General features: G+C 44.6%; 2 protein-coding genes and 1 long non-coding RNA gene across 4 annotated transcripts in view; 2 read left to right on the forward strand and 1 right to left on the reverse strand.

Moving 5' to 3' along the window:
- Nucleotides 1–68: 68 nt before the first annotated feature.
- On the forward strand, nucleotides 69–9253 carry PSMA3 (proteasome 20S subunit alpha 3). Its single transcript, XM_021534649.2, has 11 exons — nucleotides 69–137; nucleotides 956–1038; nucleotides 1555–1678; nucleotides 2392–2493; nucleotides 2621–2694; nucleotides 3237–3309; nucleotides 4246–4311; nucleotides 6887–6933; nucleotides 8433–8500; nucleotides 8639–8703; nucleotides 9065–9253. The coding sequence occupies exons 1-11, from the start codon at nucleotides 117–119 to the stop codon at nucleotides 9107–9109; spliced, it is 768 nt and encodes a 255-aa protein (XP_021390324.1). The 5' UTR covers nucleotides 69–116; the 3' UTR covers nucleotides 9110–9253.
- Nucleotides 3281–21766, reverse strand: LOC144246465 (uncharacterized). The gene is made up of 4 exons (XR_013340131.1): nucleotides 21559–21766; nucleotides 19517–19777; nucleotides 12588–17351; nucleotides 3281–7182 (listed from the first exon to the last, which is right to left on the reverse strand). It is a non-coding gene; the product is annotated as an uncharacterized LOC144246465 (long non-coding RNA).
- Nucleotides 21767–22229: 463 nt separating this feature from the next.
- The window catches only part of ARID4A (AT-rich interaction domain 4A), a 47100-nt gene continuing 45937 nt past the window's right edge, over nucleotides 22230–23392 (forward strand). For both annotated transcript variants that reach the window (XM_021534651.2, XM_021534652.2), the window contains exons 1-2: nucleotides 22230–22327; nucleotides 22948–23009. In XM_021534651.2, the coding sequence (XP_021390326.1) occupies nucleotides 23004–23009 (6 nt within the window). In that variant the 5' untranslated portion in view covers nucleotides 22230–22327; nucleotides 22948–23003. The remainder of the gene's footprint in view (nucleotides 22328–22947; nucleotides 23010–23392) is intronic.

The raw sequence follows: 23392 nt of genomic DNA on the forward strand, positions 1-23392 counted from the left end.
AGTATCTGTAATTGAACGTAGCGCAGGTGACGTCACCGCGGGCGCGCGGCGCGGCGGCCAATGGGCGCGCGCGTTGCTGGGCGGTGGGCGCGGGTCGGGCTGGGAGCGGCGGCGCCATGAGCTCCATCGGCACCGGGGTGAGCGCGGCGTGAGGGGCAGCGCCGCCGGCCCGGCCCCGGCGCGGCCGCCCCCGCGCCCCGAGCGGCCCCCGCCGCACCCGCGGCCGCCCCGGGCCGGCGGCGAGCGCGGCACGGCGGCTCCGGGGCGCTGCGGGCGGCTGAGTCACTGCGGCCCGGCAGGCCCGGGGAACCGGCGGCGGGGCGGGGCGGGCGCCGGGATAATGCACGTATAGCCCTCTGTATTATATACCTCTGCGTAATTCGAATGGATTCCTGTGAGCCACGCGTTTAAATTAAGTCGGGGCGTACGGGGCGGCACTGTGGATCGGGAGCTGTGGTGGTACGCGGGTGCAGGGTGAGGTTTGATCTGGGCCGGAATCGTTCCCGGGGAGGCTCTGCGGCCCCAGAGCAGCCGCGGCTGCCCCTGGGTCCCGGCCGTGCCCAAGGCCCGGCTGGACGGGGCCTGGAGCAGCCCGGGACAGTGGGAAGTGTCCCTGCCCATGGCAGGGGTGGAACTGGATGGTCCCGAGCGTTCCTTCCAACCCAGACCGCTCTGGGGTTCCGTGAAATGCGAAGGCAGACAAAAGCTCCCGTAGGTTTGGGGTGTTGTGTAATGCTCGGCGATTGCACGTCCAGGATTTGCAGTGTGGGGACGTCCAGCACTGATCAAATGGCCTCTCCTGGCTTTTAGTCTCTGCATCTTATGTGAGGGGTCAGCCTGCTCTGGGGGTTTCACACCATCTCTGGCAGTGACAGTCTTGAAGTTTTTAAATTATCTGAAAATGCTGTGATATTATGTGAGGTTTTCTTCCTGAGATTTGTGTCTTTTCCTTCAGTATGACCTGTCAGCTTCCACGTTTTCCCCAGATGGCAGAGTGTTCCAAGTGGAATATGCTATGAAAGCTGTGGAGAATAGCAGGTAAGATCCAAATGTCTCCTGTTTTGGCCTCTTTTAAAGCAGTGCTGTTGGACTAGAATAGCATGAGGGTAAAACTGTGGTGGTAAAATGAGTTCTGATCTAAAAGCCCATTTTAGGGATGTGGATTGAGGCATGCTCAGAACCTTCCTTGTAAATGTGTATCAATTCCTAGGGATTCCTCAAGACATGGAGGACATCCAGGAGCTGCTGAAGCTGCTCTGGGAGTGTCTCTGTTCCCTGACTGTGTGTGAGGGAATGGTGGGAAGTGGAAATCCCAGCTGTGCTTTAGGGGCAGCAGGATGGATTGGCAGGGTCACCCAGGGGTCTGTCTGCTCCAGATAAGGATCAGAATCACAGAATCCCACGATGATTTTTGAGTTGAAAGAGACCTTAAAGACCATTTAGTTCCACCCCCTTGTTGTTGACCTACCTTGGAAAAAATTGTTTCTTCTGTCTTAGTAATTGTTTGTGAAGCATTTTACATTGTGAGAAACTGATATTTTTCTTGTCTTTCAGTACAGCAATTGGGATAAGATGCAAAGATGGTGTTGTGTTTGGAGTAGAAAAATTAGTCCTGTCCAAGCTTTATGAAGAGGGGTCCAATAAACGCCTCTTCAATGTCGACCGACACGTTGGGATGGTAAGCTGCCACTTCATTTCAGGTCTGCTGAAATTATAAGGTGACCCCCCTCAAAAGGACAAATTTGTCAATCAGAGAATCAAAAATAAGTACATTAAGAAAGTGAATGTGTCTGTGTACAAAGTCAGAAATGTCAGTGGGTTTTTTTTACTGTTTTCTGTAATTTATTCACTAAAACATACATAAGTAAAATCCAAACTTAAAGCAGAAGTTAAGTGTGAGGCTTCTATTTTAAGAAGTAGAATATGTTGAGGCTGTTTTAAATTTTTAGGAATGCTTCTCCAGTTGTTCAAACTTGTATGTAAATATAAACACAAGCGTTAAAATGGTACTTTTTTACAGTTACCAAATAAGGTGTGTTCAGGGAAAACACGCTGCAAATGAGATTTTCTTCTCAACAATATTGGAAATCACCTGAATTCCTTAAAGATTGGTGTATGGAGGACAGGCCTGTCCACCAGAGATGTCAGAATGGTGTCAGGGAGTGGCTGCAGTGTGAGAAGCCTGGTGAAAACACAAGATCTGAAGCATTGTGTGGGTTGGTGCAGTTGTGGTGACTCAGAGATGATAATTAATGATGATAACGTTGGTTATTGATGTTCCTAGAGGAAAGCTCTGTTACTACATGGTGCCACTGGCAGGTTTGGAGCTTGGTGGCACGGGGCAGTGCCTGTCTGAGCTCTGCTGTGTCTGAGCTCCTGCTCTCCTTGCAGGCAGTCGCGGGGCTCCTGGCAGACGCGCGCTCCTTGGCAGACATTGCCCGGGAAGAGGCTTCCAACTTCAGGTCTAACTATGGCTATGACATCCCCCTGAAGGTAAGAGACCAGTGCAGCTCCCTCTCTCTCTCTCTCCGTCTGTTTTGATTTTTATTCTTGACAAGAGAATTACATTTCATTCCTTATTTCTGTAAATAAGGGTTTTATTTTTCCTTTTTGCACGCAGCATCTTGCAGACAGAGTGGCCATGTATGTGCATGCCTACACCCTGTACAGTGCTGTCAGGCCTTTTGGCTGCAGGTGAGTCTTGCAGACACACTCTATTTGTAAATATCTTTTGGTTCACAGTTGCTGGAACTGATTCAGTTGTCTGAGTTCTTTTTGGAAACCTGGAATTAGTACCCCACAGTTCATCTCCTTAAGAATCCCTTCCCCTTTCTTTTTGTGCATGTCTAACACCTCAGGTGGGGAATTTGTATTCCCTTAAGGCTCTGCCAGGCTTCTCCAGAGCTGGTTAATTTCTCCCAGGATTTTCAGGTTTGAGGGTTTGTGCCAGTGAGTCTGTGATGGTGGAGAGAGCAGAACTTCCCTCTGCAGTCGTCCTGCTTGCCCTGACACCCAAAGAGCAGGTTACAGCCCCTGTGTGCTTCTGGTACAAAGGGACTGATAAACAGAGATCTGCTGCCAGGTTACTGAGCAGTAAAATGGTTCTGGCAACGTGCAGGTGCTGTTGTGAGGCAAATTGCTCAACAGAGTGTAGCAGGAAACTGAGCTGCTGTAGTCTCTCTAGTTCTGTGTGTGTTGGTAAAAGGAAAGGTTTTAATTTCTCTTTTCTCCTCCAGTTTCATGTTGGGGTCCTATGATAGTGATGATGGTGCACAGCTGTACATGATTGATCCCTCAGGAGTTTCATACGTGAGTGTGTCAAAACTATTTCCATCTTAGCATAGGTTCCTCTTTTAATGTTTCTAGTTGGGAAAATATTAAGTATTGGTCCAAAAGAGCTGTTGTTGTTTTCTGCTTATGCCTGGGAAGATCTCTGCTGAATCACTGCTGCTCCTTTGCACATCTTTGTTAAACAAACATGGTGTATTTCTTAAAAGTGCAGTCTGAGAAATTTAAAGCTTGTCTGTCAGAAATTGGGAGTTCATCCACGTGGCTATGTCCAGTGAAAACTCCCATGCACTGCTCCAAAAAGGCAAGAACTGTAGTGATACCCCCTTCTCTAAATACTTCAGGTAAGAGAGAGCTGTTCCTCTGGCACTGCCTGCCAGCAGCAAACCAAATTAAAATAGAATTGTTGTTAATTGCTGTTAGTGCTGCATTTTCAGCTGTGTTACACACAGATCAATGCACACTCATACTGCTGGATTTCTTAAAATTTCCTTGCAGTATAGCCAGTACCATGGCTGTTGAGAGAAATAGAAATGCTTTATTTTGATGTGTTTACACTTCAAATGTTTGCACAGTAGGTGGGTTTAGCCTGGGGTTTGCTTGGATCCTGTAGAACATCTGTAGTTCATGTAGAACTTCTCTCTTCAAACTAATTCTAGTTTATTCTTCCATTTTTTAAATAGCAATTTTAAAAACCTACTACAACATTTTGAGCTGATAAATTTCTGTCCAGGAATTACTGGACAATTTCTATCAATAGTGGTGGTACTTGATGTATTAATTGGGCTCTATTCAACAATTTGGGGATGTGCCCAGGAGAGAACAATACCAAGGTTTTTTGTCCTCTCACTGTGAGTAAAGTGGGGTTTTCATGTGCTAAGTGACAGTAAGAGGTCACTTAGTAGAAGGTCTAGTATTTAATTACATTTCTATATTGTTTGTTTCTTGTTTTTTTAGGGTTATTGGGGTTGTGCCATTGGTAAAGCCAGGCAGGCTGCAAAAACAGAGATAGAAAAACTTCAGGTATGGTGTTACAGTATTGTGCTGTCTCATGACAAATATTTCTTGCTTATCATGTTACCTTTTGGGTGCCTGAAATACATAAGATGCAGGAGAAGCAGGTGAAACATTTCCTTGTACATTTGCCAAAGAGCCAAGTAAGTGAGTGAATATAATTTTTTAATTTTGAATGAAATCCATAGGGCAGCATTGTGCAGGGTGCTCTGTCTATTTTTCCCAAAGGTTTTAGATGATTATTTGTTTAACAAGTTCAGAAAGGCTGCTCTTGCTAAGGACAAACTGGTCTGTGGAGAGAAGACAACCAAAAAGTATTGACATGTCCCTTCAGCTGATTGAAGTTATGTTAGAATCCTGAAAGATTTCCATTTTCCTCACGTATTTGAATATCTGACACCCTTGGAGATAACATGGAACCAAATCCTTCTCCTGGACTGTCTCATGTACTTTTTATGTGATACTCTGTTATATCTTATTTTAGTCTGCAGAGGGATGCCACAGCTGTTCATGGAAAGGTTCAGAGATTATATGAATGTTTTATTTTTAATAATAGCCTATATATGGTGCTGTAGCATCATGACTGAAAAATTACAGGAAAAATGAGAATATTCTAGACTTGATTCACTCAGTTTTGAATCTGGTTCAGATGCTTGAATACCAAATTAAAGGTAAGCCTGCATGATCATTTGATCTTCATACTGGAATTGTGGCACCTGGGGAATCATAATTTTAATTCCCATGTGTGCACATTGGCAAAAGACAGTGCTGTGTTGGCTAACACACAATTTACTCCAAATAGTTAATTTTGTGTGCAATGCTGAGATTTTCCAAAACCTCTGCAGTTACTGATGTGAATTACTGGAACTTGGCAGCAGAGCTGTAGAATGCACACGTGGAAGAGAGGAGTGGCACAGAGCTGTTCATTTAGGGCTCTGTGCAGTGTCCCCTGTCACTGCAAGTGTGGGATCCTGTCACAGCTCTGTGGGGTGAGTCCAGCCCTACTTGCCAATAACTGTTCAGTGTGGACTGGGCAGGTTTCTAGTAACAGCTGATTTTGACAAGGTGAATTTGTCAAAGCTAAGATGGGTAAAACCAGATGTACAAAAGGTTTTGTGGGGTGATCTAGGTCAGATTTGTTTGTTGGAAGAGAGGAGTGCAGGTGGAATGGGAGAGGCAAGCAGGGAGTCAGGACTTTAACCCTGCCTTGGGGGACCGCAGAGAGCTCCTGGCTGGGGAGGATCCAGTGTGTGAAACTCTGCTTAGCTGAGGGGGCAAGAAGAAAACCCTGCATTCATCACATCCTCTGCATTTTAGGTCTGTAAACTCAGCTGTGGGAAAACCTGTAGTTGTGTGGAGACTGCTTTAATCTCTCATCTCCTGCAGCTCTGATACTATTACAGCTTTTGGATATATGGACATGATCATGATTAACTCCTGGGATAAAACTGTTCACATTGTTTACTTTCATTGTCTGCAAAATTAACATACCTGGGATGGGAAAAGGATAATGGCAGGAATTAAATTGACTTCAGTTTTCTTTTTGTAAATATGCATGACAGTAGTAGAGCTTTAGGGTTTCCTGCTGGACTGCTAACTTTATATGCATGAAAACACATCATTTGTGTGACACAAGTTTTATTTCTGTTCTGGACTGAGTGTCACAAAGGCAGTGGATCTCTGTTTAGGGAAATTCTCCAGATGGGATTGTGGTGGCACAATTGTCCAACCAGGCAAGGACATTTCTTCTCTGGCCAGTTGCTTCACTCCAGAAAGGGCTGTGACACTCCACCTGAACTCTTGTCATCTTAGTGTCTTCACCAGTACCTTACAATTACCTGCCGTACTAAGAGTTTGAAAATATTTTGGGAATTGGAAGAGATAGTAAATTGCATTAATAAAATATAGGAAAATATATTACTGCTTCATAGGCCAGAAAAATTGATCTTTAAAACACAAGTTTATTATGGCATGGAAATTTGCACCAGCCTTTGTCCTGATTAACTGTGAAGCTGCCAAAAGACTGTGATACAAGTGAGAAAATGTGAAATGAGATGCTGATGCCCTGCTCAGGCAGGCAGTTGGTTGTTAAACAATATTCTTCTCTTGGGGCATTACTTAAAACCAGAATTACTTGCATAAAATGTTGGTAAGACAGAAAGTATTACTATGCTGCTTAGAAGGAATACCAATATTACATGTGAACATATGGTGCCTCTCCCATGTGATTATTTGGTATCAGTTGAGCATAAAGCATCTAGGAACAAATCAAGCTGTTAAAATGCCATCACCACCAATGTAGATTCTAAGATTTCAGCTGCTGAGTGCTTTAAACTGGGGAATTTCCAGGCAGTATTTTTTTCCTAAAATCTTTCAATTGTAATATTCTTCCCTGGAAGAATGACTTGCATAGAGCAGGCTGAAAGATGCATTGTAGAGAAGAAATGTGGTTCTGGCCTTTTCTGTTCCTTTGACTACTGAACATGAAGCTCATTAGGCACATGCACAGCTTCCTGTTCTGGCCCTGTGGAAGATTTATATTCTCTTAAAAGAAATCTTGTATCTGTATGTCTTTTGCCTACAGATGAAGGAAATGACCTGCCGTGATGTTGTTAAGGAAGTTGCAAAAATGTAAGTCTCCAACCTGTTTTTCCAACTTGACAAAAATCCAGAGTGGTGAGCTTGCTTTGGTTTCAAACTGAGGCTGTTCCTTTCAAATTGGGTGTTGTGTGTTAAACTGTCTGACTCTAATCCCTGGTTTGAAAATATTTTAAAGCAGGTGACAGATGAAGGGAAACTTATTGGTGTGCTGCTTCTGAAGTCAGAGTTGTTTGAACAATGACCTGATGCTTCAGAATGATGCTGAGATTTAGACCCAGCCTAAAAAAAAAAAAAAAGACTCAAATGCTTAGGAAAGAAGTAAAGTGGAATTTCTTTAAAGGAATATATTCAGTATAGCTGTATTGTTATTAGACATTTAAAAGTAATTTCTGATAATGAAAATACTTTAATTCTGCTTCAACTCAAACTCAGTAGCAGCTCTAGAGAGGGTTCTGTTCTTCAGCTCAAATTCAGTTCCTTAGTACCATTTAGCCAGATAGTGAAGATTTTAACAACTTTTAAACCTAAAATACTAGGCATAGTCCAGAGCAGTGATTTCCTCAGGAGCTTGTGAAGGTGTACACTTTGTTGCAAAAGGCTTGTAACCAGCTGAAACATGAGAAAGGCCTAGAGATCACCTCAGCGAGCAGACAGGAGGGTCTGTAAGCATAGAAGGGCATTTCCCTGGACACCAATGTTCACTTCAGTCTTTATATTTGTTTCACAATACTTCCACTGGAAGTGTGCTGCTGAAGGTATCCTGCTTTCCTCCACTATCTCCAAGGTTTCCACATTGCGTAGGATTTGCTGGTATTTTTCAACTTCTGATTTACTTACTGATTTAGTGCTTTCTGAAGGAATTAAGACATACAAAATACAGGCTTCTTACACAGTGAAGCCACAGGTTATTGTGAGTTCTGCTGTTTCTAGTGTCTCAGCCCAGGACTGGACTGTTCCAGTTTGTTTGCATGCTCTGCCACAGGATGAATCAAGTCAGTTTTGTTATTACAGTGTTAGCATTTCTGCTCCACAGCCTAAGCAGTGATTTTACTGCTCTGGGTGGCACTGTGATAGCACCTGGAGTTTAAATTCCCACTTCCATGTTTGCCAGAAGCACCACATTGGAAATCTTTATGTACAGACTTCTGATTAGACACAAGATACTGTGGTGGTGGTATTTAGTATAAACTGCAGTAAGGTTTACAGGGGAAATGCAGGACACTCCAAGCTGTATTATAATTGGTCTAGCAGAAGCAGGCAGTGATGATGCAGCTTTGGTCCTGCAGTATCTAAATCTTAATGTTTGTTCCAGTTAGGGAAACTTGAACATCTCAACCTGCATCTTGCTGTAATGATTTAAGGTGTTGTTAGATTAGCAGTTAAGCCTGGAAAATTCTCTGCTGGTGTTTGGCACAGGGAGAGCTATTAATCATGAGAATACTTTAACAGAAGAAATCTGTGACAGGAACAAAGTATATTTAGCCTGTTGGTCAGTCTGTTCTAATCTGTTCTTTGTCTGTTCCTTTCAGAATCTACATAGTTCATGATGAAGTAAAGGATAAAGCTTTTGAGCTGGAACTCAGCTGGGTTGGAGAAAGTAATGCATTTCTATAATTTCTATAAACACTACAGAAAATTTATAACTTTTTGTAACTAACATTGCTTCTTAAATTCACTCTGTATGTCACAGTCCTTGTGTGACTGTAATTAAGACATACTTTTTTTTTATTGGCAGTAACCAATGGAAAACATGAAATTGTTCCCAAAGACATCAGAGAAGAAGCAGAAAAATATGCCAAGGTAAGTTATGACTTCGGTGATTCGCAGTGTTTCATTTGACAAACTGCGGAGCTGCCTGGAAAATGTATCATCCCAACACACATCCCCTCAGGGAGAGCTGGTGTTCCTGGGAAGGGACAGCAGGAAGGCTACAGTGCAACAAGGGATAGGTCTTGCTCTCAAACTGTTAATTCAGAGCCTGCCATGAGTGGGGTCTTTCTCCTTCGAAGTAAATGCACTGATGGGAACTGTCCTGCTGACAAGGGTTTGGGCACAGTAAGAGGGGTGTGAAGCTGCAGCAAACCTCATCTTGTTACTTGCAGGCTGAACTATAAAACAACTGTTAGACTATTCTTTAATTACACTTTCTTTTTTTAAACAGGAATCTTTGAAAGAGGAAGATGAGTCAGATGATGACAATATGTAACACATTGTTACTCCAAAACAAGTTCAACTTTTGTTATCTTAGACCAGGTTTGTTTATAATGCATTATGCATGCGATGCTGTTGTGTACTTGTTGGAAGAAACCAACTGACCAACTTGCACTAATAAATTTTCCATTTTACTGTCTATAAGCTTTTATTTCAAAATGTGTAGGCCAGCAACTGTATCTAAGGAGACATTAAGAAGGAAAGACATTATCAGACTGCTGTTACTTCCCAAAGCACTCAATTTGAGCCAGGCTCTGCACAGAAAAAAAATCTATTTGGACACTAGACAAGTCTCTTGTTAATGCTGCATAGTTTAATATTAAAAACTAGTACTCTGTTCTTCCTTGATTGACCAGTAGCACAATTTGCAGTTTGTTCAGAGCCACAGTCTGTGACTGCTCGTAGCAGAAGAGATGAGAACGTGGCCAGCTCCAACAGCAGCTGATAGTTTAAGGTGATGTGCACAGCTGACAACTCCTAACAGCCCATATAACAACCAGGAGTGCAGCAAGAGGAATGTTAATCTGAAGTACTCAGCCTAGGCTTAGTGGAGGAGTAGGAGGAATTAAAAACTAATTCAATTTAAAATAGTGCTTGTGTTAAGTTCTAAAGCTGTGAGATCTATTAAGCAATGTAATTGGAATTAATGCTTGAAGAGCCAAACTATTTTTAAACTCTTTTATTCAGCTGTAGTTAATCTTAACACACTTCTGAATCAGCTTCATCAATTGTTGACCTTTCCAGAAGATAAAAACAAGCTTTGCTGCTGTCATTCACCAGTTCCTAAGAAAACAGACTGCCTGTTCTAGTCACTTCAAAGTTTTGAACCAGCAGGTTGGATGGGGCTGGGAACAACCTGGTCTGGTGGGAGGTGACCCTGCCCATGGCAGGGGGGAGCAATGAGATGATCTTTCAGGTCCATTCTAACCCATACGATTCTGTAAGGTAATAAACTGTTCTGTTCACCACCCTGAAACTCAGTCAAAACTGAAGTCCTGGTTGTACATACAGTTAAAATTCTAATGGCCCTGCTAATCTAAAATGCATACTTGTGTAATGAATCAAACTCCTCGGCTTTAGGACTACACACTCACGTTTACCAGCCTTTAAAACAGCAGCTTTCCCTTACAGGTTTATTTTTAAAGAGGTAGTTTGGAAAATACCTGGCCTCTCCAGTCTCCTTTGTACCAGGATTACAAAGCACAGGTTCTGCTTCCTTTTTGTGACATGGGAAGGTCAACAGGAAGGTGGCTCTGACTGTGTCAGTTCAGCTCCTGCTGGGACAGATGGGGCCAGGACAGGCAGCCTCCTTCAGTGCCTCCTCCCGAGGCAGCACTGACAGCTGCTGCACTGAGTCAGCCTGGAATTCTGTGTTCCAGCTCCAGACTGAATTTACTACTGCAGCTTCCTGCTGACTCAGCTCTTGGAGTCACTGGCAAGCACCAGTCAAGAAACTCCTCAGCACCACCTTAAAGCATCAGCTGAGGCTGATCTGCCACTCCCTGGCAATAGGGAAGTACCTGATTCTCCTCATTGTGTCTTGATTCTATTCCTAAAATCACAGAATATTCTGAGTTGGAAGGGAGCCACAAGGATCATCAGGTCTAGGATCAGACCCATGAGCTTCGTGTTTTTAGCACATGCTGAAAACTGCTGAAGGGAAACTGAAGGCTGTCCTGGTGTGGCTACCCCCACACTTCCACCTCTGTAATCCTTTCAGTGACAGCCACTCCCAGTTGGGGACAGGAGCTGTAACAACACTCACAGCCAGATTTACAGGGACAAGAGCAGGACCAGCTGCTATGTCTATCTAAAAGACAAAATGGAAAGAATAAGAAGAGATAAAGGATGCACAGCCACCTACTTGCTTATCCAAAATTTCCAAATAACTGCTTGGAGAACCTGGCAATTTAAAATCTGCTTTGAGGATCAACACTTAATTTTTCTATACCTTTTCACAACAAGAAAAAAGTCCCAAGAAAAGCAATTTCAAGAGGCTGTAGATAGCAGTATATGCAAAGTGCTGCCCAGTGTCTTGCCTGTCCTGGCAAAATTTAGTTAAACAATACCAAGATGATTATTACTGTCAGGTTATTTTCCAAATTTAATCCTTAATTTATCAGAGTATAGACTCAGCCTGTTGATGAAAATTTTATGGTAAAAAACTTACTTTCATTTCCACTGACTGCAGATGGGGAAAGAGAAAAATTTGAACATTAGAAGGTGAGAAAGAAATTTGCCTATTTTTTTTTTTTTTGGAGGGGAGGGGGTGAAAGAGTAAAAAGGCAGAAGAATTCTAAATAAGCTACTTTAATACTGACATTGCTCTTTACTTTAGAAATAGAAAACCAGCAGAATTCTTTTTGATCATAGATTCAGCATTGGTACCTCTTGTCAACAAGACCCAAGAACATTACAATAGATTTTAGCCCAGAGAAACTCATGCCAGCAGAAAAACTACTGCAACTCCCCTGTGACAGCTATTTTTGTAATCCTGCAGTTCCATGAGACAACCACACTGTATTTAACAATTGACTAATTTTAGTTACTTAAAAATTTAACTAATTATACAGTAGTGTGTTAGTCATCATAATGTTTCACTAATCTAGTTTACAGTTGATAGGCTAAACAGAAACTTCCGTGAGTTCTGCTACTGAGAAGTATTTACTTGTTGCTACGTCAAACAGTGGAGTTGAGAAGGGGAAGAAGTCTTTGAAAAAGAAGGAAGTGGCTGCTTATGGACACACTAACCAAATGAACTAAAAATACAGTGGGACAGAAAAGCATGATTAAACCTTAATTAATGTTGAAATATTTTTTTCCTAAATATATAGAGCTGTCTGAGGGAAATCACTTGCTGAACAAGCTCCAGAAGGGCTGAAGATGGATCTGAGATTATTTAGGTGACAACTAGATCTGTTCCAGAACAAGAGAAAATAATATTGAATTGCAAACAACCAAAAAGCTTATATTTAGCAGAGGCTCTCTTTTAATTATAGGACTAGAAGGGAAAAAATTCTGGCTCTGTTATAGATGCTCCCATATCCTGCAGGCTTAAACAACATCTAACAGGAGTCTTATTTAAGCCCAGAGACAACACCTGATCAGGCAGCCAATGTGAAGGATTGAAAGGCAGCATGCAGAAGTAAGGCTTGGATCCCCTTCCCTGAAATTAAAATTAGCTTTTCCAGCTGGCTTGAAAATGGTCAATTATAACTTGAGTGTAACTAAAATGTGGAAATGCTTTGCAAGGCAAACAAATGGCAGGGTGAAATCTTCTGAATTAGAGATTTGAGCAAGAGGTGATTCTAGGAGTCTCACTTGGGTTATTTCTGCCCAAAGCACTGGGAAGTTTCAGATCTAAAGATAGCAGAAAAGCAGCACTGCTTGCTTCAGGCTCCATAAGTAACCTACTTTGTCCTACTCTGGCCATTTATGGGAATACATAATACAGCAGAAAGTTAAATACCCACTTGGAAAGCATAACTCCAGTTCTTGCCATGCTGAACCACTTCATGCTCAGGGTTTCAATGGTGTGTTCTTGCTCAAGACCCAAAGCACAGGGATTACACAGAACAGCAGGAAGAGTCTGCAGACCAAGTCATCTCTTAGCTCAGTCATCCCTCCACCCAAAGAGTGTTTCAGAAGTACAGATCCAACAATGACACAAGAGTAGCTTGTTCAGTAAGATGCTTCCTCCTTAAGTCTCACACATCCACTGGCTGTTAACTCAGCACCAGATGAATCACTACTCTTTAAGGCTGGATATGTCACATTCCTCATTATAATTATTTAGTCAGCAAGTCCACATACAGCAGCTTTGCTCAAGGAAATTAAGAAGGGGACTAGGTGAACTGCAGGTGACAAATTACAAAACAATAGGCTCCAGTGTCTGGTTTACTTAGATCGATTTCCATGCCTGCACCCAGGCAGATTTTAGAATATGAAAGTATATCAAAACATACATATAGAATGTGACAATATATAAAAAGTACTTGCAGAGTTCAAAAAGCAAGTTTAGGCTATTGCATCAAGATATTTAATTTTATGCTACTTTAAAATGGCCATAAAAGTTACTGGCTTGGATAATAGCCTCTTTACAACTGCTAGCACTGCTGATGAAATGATGGCAAGATTGTTAGAAGTAACCCATATATGAAATTTCCTGTGTGGCAGACATCCACGAGGCCATCTCCAAAAGAAATACTACTCATCTCCATTTGGTGCTGACTCTCAGAAAGGAAACATTCCAAGCAGAACGTGTCTCATGCAGATCTGAAGTATGCCAAGCATTGGGTCATTCATTTGTAACTTCTCATCACCAAAAATAGCTCGATGGCCTGAGGTTAAAGCCCCACATGCTCAGAGTGTGATGTCCATGTGGATGCAGCATTGCTTGGGATGCTCCTTCCTGTGCAGTCCCAGGCACCCTTAAGGAAGGAGATTTGGAACAACTCCAGGGCTGTTTTGCAAGTCTCTTCCTGAAGATAAAACCACAGCCATAGAAGGGAATGCAAAACAGCAAATTCAGTAACACATCTTAGCGTGACCTTAAAATGAAGTACACAGTTTAAAGGTTACAAAGAGAAAAATAGTTTTGATTGTCATGACAATTCTGACGCTGTAACTGCACCAGAAATACAGCACAGAGTCTGTTCTCTCCCCCTCATTTTTTTCTTTCAGTTGCATGTCTGTAAGACAAGGACCAGCTTTTCCTCTGCCCACCAGTTTTTCAAGTTGCATGCAGCAAAGAAGTTACTTCTACTTAAGAACTGAGAGCTATTTTGAGATACCAACTGCTTGTAACTTTCCTTTATAGAGCATCTTGCTGCCTATTATGTCCAATTACCCGGAGTTGCAGAAAACAAGTGGTAGCAGAGTTAAGTCTTGCCTGACTGTAAATACATTCTAGTATTTTAGAACACAGGATCTACTACCAAGCTCAAACTAAGTCTCCTTTTTCCAGATGGATGCAGCCACCCCCACACAGTGCTCTTTCATCTTCAGTACATTGCTATTAAAGGACTCTGAAACAGTTGTTTAAAAATGGTTCTTACAATTTGCTGTGCCAACCAAAAATGGACAACTAGAATGAAGCAGGCAGCAGCATCACAGTTTGTAGTCCAAACACATGCATATCTTCAGATACAGGAAAAAACTGAAATCCCCTGAAGTCTCCCCTAAAAACAGTGTAGGAACTGCCCACTGAAAATATACCATTTTAGGCAATGTGATAAAGCAAGCCAATCAAGGGTTTAGAAAGTGTGTGCTTTATTACTGCATAAAATTAGATATTATTTGGTACACATACTGTCTGCATATCCAAAATCAGTCATTAGGATTCCAATTTCACCAGAGTAAGAGTAGGTCCAATTATAGTGAATTCACCCAAAAATGGATGTGTTCCAAACACAAACACGTCCCCAAAACCCACCCCAAGTGATGCCTAAATATTTGTAAGTTAAATTCTATCTTGTTTGTTGGGATTTTAGAAAAGCAGGAAACCTGCTCCTTTCATTACATTCAGAAAGAACAGAGAGCTATTCCGTGAGACTGCATTAACAGGTGACAAGAGCAGCACAGGAAGCACCAGCTACTTCAGCAGAATGTTCAAAGCACAGTCACCAAAGCCCACCAAGTGAGAGCCTATTTCCCCCAGACACTTTCCTGTGTACATCAGGAACAGAAACAAATCTGAAATGCTGTTTGAGGCAGAACTAAAATGTAGCTAAATGTGTTTTCCATCGGTTGGTTTAACAAGAGCTGCTTCCCCCAGCCAAGTGCTTGTGTATCTAGCCTCACACCAGTATCCGGTTGTGCTGCTTGCAAGGACATGACAGATCACTCCCACAAATACATCTTCCATTGATCCAGAACAACAAAACCCTCTAAAAAGCCATGTCTTCTGCTCTGTCAGAGTTTTGAATGTCACACAACACAGCTCTGTTTACAGCTGTAGCTAATGAGGTGACACTACACAGGAGCACTGCAGGGAAAAGCACATCCCTGAAGGAACCAACTCCAGCAAACAGTACAGTCTGGCAATTAATTAACAGCTTAAGTGTTGATGGGGCAGCCAACTCCCTGGCCACCTGGAAATGAGCTACCTGGAATAATATCCTCCAAAAGACACAGACAAATGATAAATAGCTTGGAAAAGATGGCTGAGCAGGAAAAAAAAATCAGAATTTAATCACTGGCTGAACTGTAGATTCTCACCAACAGCTACTTACAGCTCAAAACATTTAATTCAAAAGACTGAAGGCATTAATACTTTTTACTTAAAAGTCAGTACTGACCAACTGCAGTCTTGTTAGCTGAGGCTAAAAAGTAAATTAACCTTCAGTGATCGAAATAATTTGGACAGGCAAAAGCCCTGGAAGAAAGGCCATGTAACCACTGCCCTCACCAGCTTTCTTTTGCTGAGCAGCCAGGCTGAACAGCAATGCTGCTGCTTCTCTTTGTGCCAGGCTGGCAGTGACACACAGACTGCAGTGTCACACACTTCAGGGACACACACAGTACTTCTGGAGGGTTACAAGGAGGGACTGTGAATCCACAGTCCTGATCCTGCTGGATCACGTTGCTCTACACTCTGCATCTGTAACAAAGTATTTTAATCACCAGCTTATCAGTGCTGGCAAGCCTGAAACACCCCTGTTCTGAAAGGTGGACCATGTCCAAGGACTCACCATCAGTATTAGAACTTTGTTCTTTATCTCCACAAGTACGGAAAGATGCATTTTAGTAAAAGTCTGAACTCTGCAAGCCACTTGCACAAGATTTTTCAGACACTGGTGTATGAGAACATGGCTCGTAAGACCTTTATTTCCTTCTTGTACTTTTTTTCACATGGATACTGCTGCAGCAAAAAGTTTTCCCAGGAAGCAGTGGGAAAAAATTAGTCCAAGATATAAACTAGCAACAGGTAGGATAAAAGGATAAACAGGGAAGATTCTTACTTCAGATTGCCCATGACAGATCACTCAAACTACTGACAAAGAAGAAAAGCCTGAATCTAACGCAGGTAAAGAAATGAATCCAGCCAGAGTTAGTTATCTGTACCAAAGTGAAACACCCATTTCAGCTCTCCAGTGTCAGCAGCAAGTCACATCTTAGCTACGGGCAGCATTAGACACCTCTTCAGTAAACATTTCCTCCCAGTGTGGTATCACAAAAGGCTGAAAAAGTGACCACACTGTTGCTACAAAATAGATCTTAGAAGTTAAATATTTACGGAGGAGTAGCTTCTATTTCAGAATCTTAATTTACTCAGAAGACTGCAGGAAGGTTCTTCAAATACAACATGCAGAGCTTCAAAGACTTTTTCTCCTGATGGTTTTCATAGCAATGAAATAAGTAATTGCCACTCCCAAACCCACATGGGTTTTGCTTTCAAGTTTTACCCCGTACATTTGATTTAGATGGGAGTTTACTAAAGCAGCAGTAATTATAAACTAGAGATTTGACTTTGTTAGGAAGAATACAGACTATTTAGAGAGTCAGGTGTAAGTTTAAATGCTTTCCATTTAAGTTTATTTCAATAACATAAAATATATTCAATCTGTTGATGGGTAACTGACTGTATTTACTAACAAAACTATTCCTTCATTCCTGTAAAAAAACCATCTTCTCTCCCCTTGAAAGATCAAAACTTTCAGAGATAAAGAATTTACATCAGGAATATGGTTTCCACCTCAGAAGCCAAGAGAAAAGGCTGCCTGCTGCAGATAATTTGGAAGCGAGTTAAAAAGCAGAGAGTTTAAAAAATTAAGATTACAGTACTGGAATGCTTAATGTACTGATGCAGTCTGTACATACACAAGATAAATTTCTGGTACTAAGCACTGCTTGTGCCTGCCATGAAAAATGTTATTCAGAAACCCTGAAAGAAAACTAATGGCAGGTAGATGTAAAAATCTGATCTTTCACCTTTACTACTGGCATCCAAAGTGTAATTTTGAAAAATATGTAAGAACACTCTCCTTCAGCAGCCCTGTGAGCAGTGCTACCCAGAACAGTAACTAAATTTTCATTTGATTTCAAGCACCTACTTCAAGTTTTGAAAGACAGGCTGATCACTTGATTGCAGGTGGTGACAGAATCCTTTGCCACATCTAAATTAAAGCTGCTGCACAGATCTTCAGCTTCCCTGCAGTGCTGTGTGGTTGTTTTGCAACACTGCATGACTTCCCCAGGATAGCTGTAACTATCGTCACCAACATGAACTTGCAGCCCTGAGAAATAATACAAGAAATTCAGTGTATTTGTAATCAAATTCCATAACCTACATCCCTTTATTAGATAACAAAACAGAAATTAAACATCTCTATTCAGATAATACCACGTGTCAAAACATGCAGAAACTGGCTTTTGAATCTATGCTGAAGTAAACCCTGGCAATAAGCATGTAGTCCCTAAATCAGCCAACATTTGATACAAATATGTCAGCTATCATAAAATTCCATACCAGAAAGAATAAAAATAGCCTCTTACAACACAGCTCTTGTTCTGTCCAAACACAAGATTACCAAATCAGTCTTAAAACAAGGAACATTTTCTGTCTGGCATGAGAAGATTGCCTGACAGAGGCCACAGCTCATGGCTGAGGGAAAGCACAGCTCCATCGGCTGAGAACTGAAAGTGCTCTGGTGGTGCTGGGCTGCCAACTCCACCCTCGCGGGTGCATCACCGATTCCTGCACACGCTGCAACACGTGGGGCGGCAGCTCAGATCTGCAGCCACGGAGCACAACAAAGTCTGGACATGGTTTATTCAGGAAAATGGGGCTGCTCCTCCCTGGGATCACTGAGGCTGCTGCCAAGAGCTTGGCCAGCTGAGCATGGATCACTTTACTGGTGTTACTGGGAAAAGCAACTACAAAGTGAGTATTATTTCTGCAGAGCTGATAGAAATCCCAATTCTGAGATTTTTCTCACACGAGTATTTCTGACAGTGCTCTACATCACAAATATTTTCATCATTACTCATGTCCAGAAGATACTGCACTGCTGCAAAACATCCCCAGAGCAGATCCAAGAAATCAGCACTGAACTTCAGTGGGGAGAATGCATCAATTCAGGCTTCCTGAGGGCTGCCAGGCTTTGTGTCTTCTCCAGTGGGAACCCTCCCAAGGCAATGATTAAAATCAGCATGAAGTTATATTCTAATAATTAAACGTCCAAATAATTCAATGTCCATTTTCTGAACCCGAGGACAGGAATGCTCCAGAGCTGGGGAAAACGTAAGTAAGCATTTAACAGGTTTCATTCAAGTTTCTTGATGAAAAACTTGGTTTTATTCCCTTCTCTCACACACATAATTATAAAAATGAAGGAACTTAATGCTGATAGTTTAACAGTGCAGCACAATTTTCTCTGTGACCAAGAAAGGTTTGATCTTCCATTTTTATAATCTAACTATTACCGGCTGAAGGTTTTTGCTGTCAACTTCACATTTATTGGGATTTTTTCTCTTTGTGCCTGCACTTCATAGCTTGTTGCCATGCTCTTCTGAGCAGTTTGCAATCATTTAGATAATAAAGCTTTGTGACCTTAATTTGTACAGAAATACTGCAGTTCCACATAGACAGAGGATCTGCAGAAGTGTTGCCTATTTAACTACAGAAACACCAAAAGGAAGAACATTAAAAAAAGAACAATGGAAGCAGAAATAAAAGCTAAGTCTCCTGAAGAACTGCAAAGTATGACAGAGTAGCACTTTGCTTCACTACATAGAAAGAAGCTCAGTGTTAAACTAAGATCCAATATTTTTAATGTTTCTACAGTATTTTGGCTGCAATTGTATGTGTATTCTGAGTTCTTTTATCTATAAAAAAATCCAGTATGTCAAGAGCAGTATGTGATTACTGAACAGAATAAAACCATCTCACTTATCCCAGAAATCTTCTTTAGCTGTGATCTGAAGGAAGCCACGTGATACATCAACAGTTACTTGTTCTGCTGTTCTTATAAAGAGAACTATAAGATACAGACATTCCTAAATTTGCTTTTTCTTATCAAGTGCTATATGTATGGAAGACTTTGGGCAAGATTTCTGGGATAAGTATATTCTGCAACTAATACACCAAACACATTTTCAAGTGCTTAAGTGTATTATTTTTACTAATTTACTTACAGCCATCACTTAGAATTCCAGGTGACCAATGATCAGTGTTGTCCTTCTGCCTTAATGCTTTTAACTGTTTTTAAATTAAGAAGTCTTTAATTTGCTCAAATGCATCTCCCCAGGCAAATCTCCCATGCTGCACCCACAAGACCTTTGGTACTAACGAAGTACAGATAACCAAGTACTGCTGCTCTGAACAATGATCTAAAAAATGAAATGTTTCTATCTCACAGCATGTCTGTTTACAGAGAGATTAGATCATAAAAGGACTTACTGTGATTGTCCCACTCTAGAGCTTCTCAGCTGTTAACTCTGTGCAGTTAACACACCAGGCCATGATAAAAAGGCTCACCAAATTGACCTTCTCTGCTCATTTCTTCCACTCATTCCCAGTTTTCCTGTAAGGGTTTGCACAGGGGGATGGGGCACAGTGCAAAGATCCAGTACAGCCAGGATGGCTCCAAGTTTCAGAGCTGCTTAACATTTAGGATGAAAAATGGCAGTACCATGGAGTAACTCTTGAGTCCTGAAGTTCCTATTCCAATGAAAAGATATTTAAACCAAAATTAGACTTTTTTTCCTGCCTTGCCAAAAGCACAGTGTTCTCATTCCATGACACTAGACATCATCCTTAATCTGTGTGAGGACATTTGTGCTGTGCTGAGCTGCCCACTGGGCATTCTTACGATATTTAAAACACCATAAAAGAATAAGTCACCGCTCCTGCTCACTGGCTAAACAGAAATAAAGTCCTTTTGCTTGGTGGGGGACGTGCCATGAGCCTCCTAATTGTGCTGGCTGTAACTGAGACATCCACAGTGGCAGAAATTTTATTCTAGAAATCAGAAACAAGACTGATTAGTTCCATCACAAACTGTTATTTATTGAATGGTTCTACACTCAGTAAAGAGATACAAACCATGCCTCAGGAAAGCTCACAATCCAAGCCAGGATTTCCCAACACATTCCACAGAGAAATCAGAAGTTCACATTCAAATGGAATTTTGGAAGTTTTGTTAACATTTAGGTTAGACATAACATATTCTAAGTCATAGAATCAGAGAATGGTTTGGGTTGGAAAGAGCCTTAAAAACATCATCTAATTCCAACCCCGCTGCCATGGGCAGGGACATCTCCCACTGTCCCAAGGTGCTCCAGGCTGTGTCCAACCTGGCCTTTGACACTTCTAAGGACCCAGGGGCAGCCACAGCTGCTCTGGGCACCCTGTGCCAGGGCCCCACACCCTCACAGGCAGGAATTTCTTCCTCATATGGAAGCTCAACCTGCTCTCAGTCAGTGCAAAGCCATTCCCCCTGTCCTGTCACTCCATGCCCTTGTCCAAAGTCCCTCGCAGGTCTCTTGTAGGTTCCCTCAGATACTCTCCAGTTTATTCCTGAATAGAATCAAAGCTCCCTCAACACTAAATGCCTCAACCTTTAGACTTTCTGTAGAGATCTTCCTTCAACCATCTTGATATTTATAAGCCAGATCCAAACACCAAAATTCCAGACCTTTCCTCCATGTCTTGCCTTGCCTGCAGTCAATTCCAAACAAGTCTCGAGTGCTTTGTGCCTTATTAAACCTTCAGTGCTTACCTGCACCACACACCTCTGCTCACTGAACTCCCTAAAGGACTCTCCCATTACCTGCCACTTTCCAAAGCATCAGATTTAATTAAAAAAATAAATAAATACAAAGGCCACATTCAAAGCAGAACTTACATGGGAACTATACCTAAATTAACCATATATTTCTGTCAAATTAACATAATGCTTCCCCGCTGTTGCTTTAGCTAACCCTGAGAGATACCTTGGAGCTCACAGTGAGCAGTGCCAAATAGTTGCTATTGGAATATAAACTACGGATCTGTTATTTCAGAGTAAAAAATATGCATCTATATTACCATAAGCCACAGAATAAATTCTGTATAACATGCCAAAATGTGAAACGAAATTTAAAACATTTAGTTTTATCACAGGCTTCCACCTATAACTCCTACTTAATAAAGTCAAAGCTCCTCTTTAAGATCCAACTCTCTCAAATGAGTCCGGCAGGTGCGGGTATCCCGCCTCTTAAGGCCGCACCTCCCGGACCAGACACGGTAACACCCCCACACATCTCCCAAAAAAAGCCCTCAGCCTCCTCCGCGCTGCTCATCCCTGTCCGGGCTACCCTTCCTGCAGAGGGAAGCGTGGGGAAGCGCCCGAGCAGCCGGAGCCGGCCGCGCTCCCTCCCCACACGCCTCACGGGCACGATGGAGGGCGGCGGAGCCGCGCCCTCCCCCGCGGGAAGGCGGCGCGGGCCGGCAGCCCCTACCTGCACCCCGGGCGTGTCTCTGCGGGGCGCTCGGGCCGCCCCGCCGGCTCCGCGCCCTCACGGCGGGCGGTCCCGGCGCCTCCATGGCGGCCGCTCCACTTCCGCCTCCGGCCGGGCCCGCTCCTGCGCCGGCGCCGCCTCAAGCGCGGCCGCCACCAAGACGCAGCGACGGGATCATACAGCCGGGAAGAGACGCGGTGCCGCCTCAGCGGACCTCAGGATGAGCCTCCCGGCCGTTCCTTCCGCCGATCCCACGGCAGCTCCCGCTCCTCCCTCTCCCCGCGGCCTAAAATGGGAAAGAGCCGCGCACAAAATGGCGCCGGCGACGCCGCGGCCGCCGCGCCTGCGCGCCGCGCGCGCCGGCCCCGCCCCCACCGCCACCGTTCCGCCCCCCGGCCCGTCCTTCCCCCTCCCTCCCGCCCGTCCCGCCACGAGCCAATCACATCGCGCCGTTGCCCTTCCGGTCCCCGCCGCTCGCCAATCCCGTGCGGCCGGGGCCGCGCCGCGACCCAATGGGGGTGCTGTCCGCGGCGGCCCAATGCGCGCGGGGCGTCGGAGCGGCGGCCAATGGGAGCGGCCCCGCTCCCGCCGCTTGTTTATTGGGGCTCGCGCTGCGGCGCGGGGCGGGTCCGCGCGCGGAGCGGGGGGGGCGGGGGGCGGGAGAGAAGAGCGGGGGGGGCGGAGCGGGGGCCGCGCTCAGCCGGGGCCGCCGCCGCCGTCTGCGGAGGGGCCCGGGCGGCGCGGGGGCTGCGGAACGAGGAGTTCGCAGGTAGGAAGGGACGCGCGAGGAGGAGGAGGGAGAGAAGGAGGAAGAGGCGGCGGTGGCCGTGGAGTTGCTGCTGCCGCGCCGCCGTCCCGGGGGAGGGGACGCGAAGCGGCTCCGGGAGCTGCGCTTTAAAACACCCCCCCCCCCCCCCCTTCCCTCCGCTCCCCCTCCCCCGCCCTGTGGGAGCGCACGGGCGCGCGCGCCGCCCCCCTCACGGAGCGGGACCCTCGGGACCGGGACCCCCCAACTCTGTCCCGGTATCCCCGGGATCGGCCCCCGCGCTCCCTGGGCCGGGGGGCTGCGGCGCTGCCCCGGGGCGGCGGCGGGAGGCACAAGTCCGGGAGGTGAAGGAGGAGGAGGAGGAGGGGGCCCGGCGGGGCCGCGGAAAGTTGAGGCGGCTGGGGGGGCGGCGGCCCCTGAGCCCCGCGGAGCAAATGGCGACGTGACACACACCGAGCGCGGGGCCGCCCGGCGGGAAGCGGCGGCCGCGCTCCCTCGGCGCGGCCGGGACGGGCGGCGGCTCCTTCCCTCCGTCCCTCCCTCCGCCTTCCCCGGGCTCCCCCGCCGCCCCTCGCGGCGAGCCCCGCGCTCAGCCCTCAGCCTCCCCCGCTCTTGTTTTGCAGTGTTGCCCGTGCGAGGAGAAGTCCTGGAGCTGGAATCGCTCACATAACCCTTAAAGATGAAGGTAGGCGGCTCCGGCGGGAGCGGGGATCGCCGCCCTGTTCGCCCGCCGCTCTGGAGATTTCATTTTTAATCGCTCTCCGCCCGGGCACGGCAGCAGTGGGAGAGCGCGGGGTTCGGTGCGTGCTGTGAGTGCTGTTCCTGCTCCCCGGCGAGGTGCAGGTGATTTAAAGCTCTCGCCGCCGTGCAGGAGCGCTCGGAACATCCTCATCGCCTCTGAGTTGTTGTTGTCCTTCGGGCTCCCGTCTTTAAACGCTTCCTGTATCAGCAGCTGCTATGGCAAGTTTGCAAAACCACAGCTTTTGTCCCGCCTTTGCTGTTGCCGGTTTGCTCAGTACAAAGGCTCAACAATTGCAGTATAATTTACAAAACTTTTCCTTTTCCCTT

The sequence above is a fragment of the Lonchura striata genome, chromosome 6, assembly GCF_046129695.1.
Source record: "Lonchura striata isolate bLonStr1 chromosome 6, bLonStr1.mat, whole genome shotgun sequence".
Lineage (NCBI taxonomy): Eukaryota > Metazoa > Chordata > Aves > Passeriformes > Estrildidae > Lonchura > Lonchura striata.